Source organism: Triticum urartu, chromosome 2 (assembly GCF_003073215.2).
Source record: "Triticum urartu cultivar G1812 chromosome 2, Tu2.1, whole genome shotgun sequence".
Lineage (NCBI taxonomy): Eukaryota > Viridiplantae > Streptophyta > Magnoliopsida > Poales > Poaceae > Triticum > Triticum urartu.
In genome coordinates this window covers 506,257,279-506,262,779 of record NC_053023.1, presented here as the reverse complement: position 1 = coordinate 506,262,779, position 5,501 = coordinate 506,257,279, and the positions used below count along the sequence as shown (strand labels likewise).

Below are 5,501 nucleotides of genomic sequence, written 5' to 3'. Positions count from 1 at the left end.
ATAGATAACCCAACATTATACTAACTTTTACAAAGTTGAGTCATCTATTTTGGAACGGAGGGAGTAGTACATGGACATTAACAAGGAGCTGCCAGTAGCACCACTCTGATCATATTGATAATTGTACCAGCACGATTTAGTAGACCAGATTAATAAACAGCTCAGGGTGCAGCCGTGATCTTCAGAACAGGAAAGAGAGGTGCAAGAACATGCTCAATAAGATGATTTATTCCATACATTATGTTTCCGCAATGCTAGCTTAATCAGTCATTGTAAAGACAGCGACGGAACCACTTTGGTAATTTACACTGTTGCAGAATCGAGACAAGAATGAAGAGAAAAACTCGAGAACAAAACCACACACTACAAACTATATGACAAATTTTATCCCCGGTCTGTGGCCTTCTCACGCCAGTGAAGCACCCCCATCAGCTAGCTGATGTGGAACTCACCGCTGGCACGGACCTCATTCAACTGCTTCTCATACTCATCTTCCTCGTCTTCCTCCTCCGCTTCCTCCTCTGGCTTCTTGCCATCCTCCTGCTCGTCCTCCTCCGCCCACCCGAAACCCGCCACCGGAGTGGTGGAAGGAGGCGGTTTCTGCGCCTCCTCCACGATCTTCATGATCTCCTCCACGGACTGGACCGAGTAGGTCGGGGCGCTGTTGTCTCTCTTGTAGTACATTGCTTGGGCAGCTTCCGTGAGCTCTCTTGGCAAGTTCTTCAAGAACCAGGGGTGGTTCCTGATCTCCCTCATTGTTATTCTCTGAAATGATGGTTGGGAAAAGAATAAGCCGACGATGAATCGCTCTAGTGAGCTGACCTGAGTTTAATCCGAAAAGTACCTTTGCAGGGTTTGCGACAAAAATACTGGCAAGGAGTTGCTTGCAGTCTTGGGATACGTGGACGTACTCCGGTATTTTGTATTGGATTGACATTATTCTCTGCGACAAGAACAAATGGACCAACCATAAGAAAGTTAAAATCGACGCTGCTTAGCACACACAAAAAAAAATGGTTTGAAATTGCTACCCCAATGGTCTTTCTGAAGTTCTTGGGGTCATCAGGATCCTCAAAAGGGTAACCGCCGACTAGCATCACATAAAGGGTCACTCCACAAGACCACACATCTGCTGTCTGAACCATCAATAGATGCAAATATGTTAGAACACATAACAAACTAACAGACAAATATAGATAAATGAAAAGGCAAGAAGGCAAGAACAGCTTGCAGGAAAGCACATTTGGAACATAACCAATTTAAGATGTACGATCATAAATGCGGAAATAGTACATCTATATATATATATCTATACCAATATAAAAAGACCCAAATGGGCAGATCCAAACCATCTCGACCATCAAATTATGTTATCTAGCGGTTCAAATCGCTCCAATGTTGAGCACCAAACATGTTTAACGCTCTAATTACCCACCACTGCCATTGGTTATAAACATATTTTGACTCAACGCTATTCCTTGAAATCTGCCATGTAATTAATATCTTACCATTCCCGTGAAAAAGTAATTGATATCTTACTAAATACCAACGTGCAACAGATATATCTTACCTAATATAACGTGCAAGTAATATCCTACCTAATATAAACGTGCATTGCACGTACATTATTACTAGTAAAGCTTCAAGTGCCCAAAATTCAGTTGTGTTTACATGTTTGTAAAATTGTATTGAACTTAAATCTTTTCCCTGCGGGAAATGAGATGAGCTACATATAATAATCACACCTGTTGTGTTCTATGCAGTTGTTATTTTGGGAAGTAACACAAAACTATTATATTTACGAACTTCAAACAAAAAGATTTACATGCAACTTTGGTTCCACAAAGGCAATCAGAGAATTTCAAAACAATCTAACCGAAGATCAGGTAGGTCGAGACAAACACAACAGCATAATTTAATGTGGAAGCAGACAAAATGCACATATTTTATTGCAGAAAAAGTGGACGCCATATGTTTAGGGAAATCAATGACACTTTGCAGTCTTAAAAGGGTTGGCCTAGAAATGAACAATAAAGTAGTACTAGTTGCTATGCTATCCATAGACTATCTATGCTGATCTCCAGCGCATCATACTGTTTCTCTTCGACAAGCAAACACGACCAATTTTGCAGCGCTGGAAAGCCAAGATGTAACCAGACTGATATGATTTGTTGGACAGTGAGGGAAGAAAAAAACAGTAACCGTCGTACAGAAAATTCTTCACAAGATATCATAGCAGTATCGGACAACGAGAGAAAAAGAGATAGATAATGAAATATTTATAAAGGACCACAAAGTGCCAACGAGAAGTTCAGTCTAACAAGGCTACTTGAAAATGATTGGGTCAGATAGACCTTTGTGACAACATCAATTAGCTAATCAGTTTGTTTCACAAAAAAAAAGGCTAATCTGTATCTGTAGCACTAGGACCATGATGGTAAAATGTTTTAGACAAGGACATAAAGTATGAAGTGAGCCTAAAAAAATGACACGTCCAACAAAAACTAAACGATTTGTCAAGCTGATGTGCCCATGGGTGTGTCTGCCTCATGGAGCTTTTGCTTGTCACAAACATGCATTCAACTGGCCTATCTCCGTCTGGGCATTTTAATTACCTAGTGATGTAAAATCACTCCTTTTGACGCATGCTCCTATAGACATAATCACGCTCCCGTCTCTTCACCCACTGAAGTTGCATTTCGCAACTGAAATTACAAACAACCCTACCCCGGTCCCCAGCTCCAAGCTTTCCTAGTATCAAGTGCAAAAATAGGGTATCTAATTCTAATATCTGTATCCACAGAATCACATGCTTTCTCCAGGAAATCTAACTTTACTCCAGGCCACAATAAATTAAACCAAGAGGGCGCACACGAGCTCGCAAACTCTTGATATTCTCGCGAAGAAACAAAAAGAACTCGTGACCACTAAATCCGGTCTGAATCCGATCAACCTAAACCTTTCCTCCCCTCTTTTGGCATTTGGATGGCGTGCATCAAAAGCAGACATCGCTGGTTGGAGCGAGCATCGCCATCGATCGAGCATGATGTGTGAATTTCGATCATGAGAATGTGAATGTCCAAATCGACGTCATGAGACACAGAACGAACAACATATCTTTGCATAATCTCTCACCTTTTCGCTTTTTCGACCGAGTTTTTCAACAAAATCCACTGCCTTCCAAAAATAAAAATAAATTCGGAGGACTGCCACGACAAGGACTGTCCACATTTAACCGGGAATCTAATCACCTGCCATAGGAGCAGCAGCAGCAGCAGCAAGCGAGAGACACTATCTCAGAGCCAGCGTGGCGTTGGGCCCACCGCCCAGTGGGAGTGCGCGCGTCTGCCCGGTAACAGGCAGGCAGATCTGTAACTAGGGACAAATTCCGAATCCACCAGTCAGAGATAGCTGGCCCCAAAGGACCCAGCCTATAGACCCACGCCAGAATGAACCCGCGGGCCCGCTCGCTGAATGCGTGGTGCGACCCATGGACCCAGTCCACAAGGGCTGCTGGTTGGCGGCCTCGGGAAGCGAGAGTCACGCTACGTGTACGTGTACTGCAGCGGCAGGCGGCACGTGCTCACGGGCTAGGACAAGCGGGTCGCTACCGCCACTGCCGCCGGGACCCACCGCACGGCGGGCCCATGCGCAGAGTCACGAGGCAGAAGAATAGAGAAAACGGCAGAGAGAGAGAGAGCCGGAGACTGACTGACCTTGCCGTCGTATTCCCGGCGGGAGAGCACCTCCGGGGCGATGTACGCCGGCGTGCCGACCGTCGACTTGGGCTTCGAGTGCAGCAACGACGACTGCAAAAGGAAGAAAAGGGAAGCATGTTCAGTGCACCGCAGAGGGAAAAAAGGCGTTGGCGTGGCGCCGAACTTGTTCGGGTCAACAATGGCAGGGGAACGTTGCTTTCGCGAGCAGCTTCGCGCAGGAAGAGGAAACCAATTGCATTTCGGGAGGGCGAGATGAATCCTCCGATCTTTCCGGCCGCAAAGCCAAGCAAAGTGCAGCTTTTGACCCCCGCAGAAAATGCCTCCCTTTATAATTGCTGTTACTATTTTTATTAGTATTACCTTTGAGTAACCGAAGTCGCAGATCTTGAGGCGGGGCGCCGGGCTACCGTCGAGCAGAGTGTTCTCCAGCTTCAGGTCCCGGTGGCAAATTTGCTGCAGATCAACGACTGTTTTATACCATCTGATGATCTAGGATATTTTTATCAGCGATTGCACCGGTTTGCTTGTTCTTACCATGAAGTGGCAGTAGCTCACGCCGCAGATGAGCTGCTGGAAGAAGTACCTGGCCTGCGGGGACAAGGCGACCATCAGTTGCACGAATCGGCACCGAAAATGGACACGGGCAATGGACCGATCCTCACCTCGTCCTCGCTGAACCTCCCGGCGTTGCAGATCCGGTCGAAGAGCTCGCCGCCGGCCGCGTACTCCATCACAATCGCCAGGTGCGTCGGCGTGACCACCACCTGCAAAAGAATCAATCCGTTATACTCTTCTTCGGGCAGAGAAGGCGGAAAGGATTGATCCCGGCGCCTTGCCCGTTCCCTCGCCCACCTCCTTGAATCGGATTATGTTGGGGTGCCGCAGCGACCGGTGGTTTATGATCTCCCTCGCCACATTCTCGTCAATCTGCAAACATCAAGAAACGCCCAAAAGGACAACTCCGTCACTGAATTCGCAGCAGGAAGGAAAAACTCAACCGGGCCGTCCCGGCACGGGACGAATCACAGGGGAGCCCGACTCCGGCCGGTGGCGGCGGGCCGCGGGCGCACCTTGAGGCCCCGTGGGATGTACTTCATGGCGACGAGCTCCTTGGTCTCCTTGTTCCGCATCAGCCGGGCGACGCCGAAGTTGCCGGCGCCGATGTCCTTGAGCAGCTCGTACCTCTCCATGGATCCCGGGCCGAGCCGCGCGGCAGCCGCTGCTGAGAGATTGATCGGGCCGGAGGCAGAGGCGAAGATTGGGGGATCCTTTTGGGGGTTTTGGAAGCTTCGTCGCGGCGAGATGAAGTGGGAGGGAGGGAGGGGGGAGGGGGAAGGAAGGATGATTCGAAGCTTAAAGGAGGAGGAGAGGCTTCTTCTTCTTCTTCTTCCCCGCTGGGGTGGGTTCGATTAATTAATACCACTGCTGCAGTGCTGCTGCTCCGAGGAGTAGTACTAGTTTTATTTGGTGATTAGATTATGATGATGATGTGCCATGATATGGCGTGCTCATGATTTGTTTTCGCCGGGAGCTAATTGTCGTTTGGACCTTTGGTTTGTTATGATTGACGGTGAGGTCCTTGTGTGCATTGGGAGCTTCCTTTCTCGCCGTGTTGCTTGATTTGGCGGTTACTGAACCGAGTACAGTCTGGCTCCCGTTGTGCCTTGCTTGCTCTTTTATTTTTTGATTTTGAAGGGAGCCCTGCTTGCTTTTGAAGCACTAGAAACGGTTGCGGTCAAATAATAAACTACCACCCGCAAAATAAGTAAATTAAATCTGTCT

At 47.5% G+C, this 5,501-nt stretch overlaps 1 protein-coding gene across 1 annotated transcript; it reads right to left on the bottom strand.

Annotated features, from left to right (window-relative positions):
* Window positions 1–200: 200 nt before the first annotated feature.
* On the bottom strand, window positions 201–5,149 carry LOC125538290 (serine/threonine-protein kinase SAPK7). The gene is made up of 9 exons (XM_048701561.1): window positions 4,790–5,149; window positions 4,572–4,646; window positions 4,382–4,483; window positions 4,254–4,307; window positions 4,080–4,172; window positions 3,717–3,809; window positions 1,032–1,136; window positions 845–943; window positions 201–765 (listed from the first exon to the last, which is right to left on the bottom strand). Exons 1-9 carry the CDS (start codon window positions 4,907–4,909, stop codon window positions 433–435), a joined length of 1,074 nt encoding a protein of 357 aa, XP_048557518.1. The 5' UTR covers window positions 4,910–5,149; the 3' UTR covers window positions 201–432.
* Between the last annotated feature and the right edge of the window lie 352 nt (window positions 5,150–5,501).

Coding starts and splice junctions, on each gene's coding strand:
- LOC125538290 (XM_048701561.1), bottom strand. CDS start 4,909: ATGGAGAGGTACGAGCTGCTCAAGGACATCGGCGCCGGCAACTTCGGC. Junction 4,308..4,381: donor GGAGGTTCAGCGAGGACGAG/GTGAGGATCGGT, acceptor TTGTCCCCGCAG/GCCAGGTACTTCTTCCAGCA. Junction 4,173..4,253: donor TGAGCTACTGCCACTTCATG/GTAAGAACAAGC, acceptor GTTGATCTGCAG/CAAATTTGCCACCGGGACCT.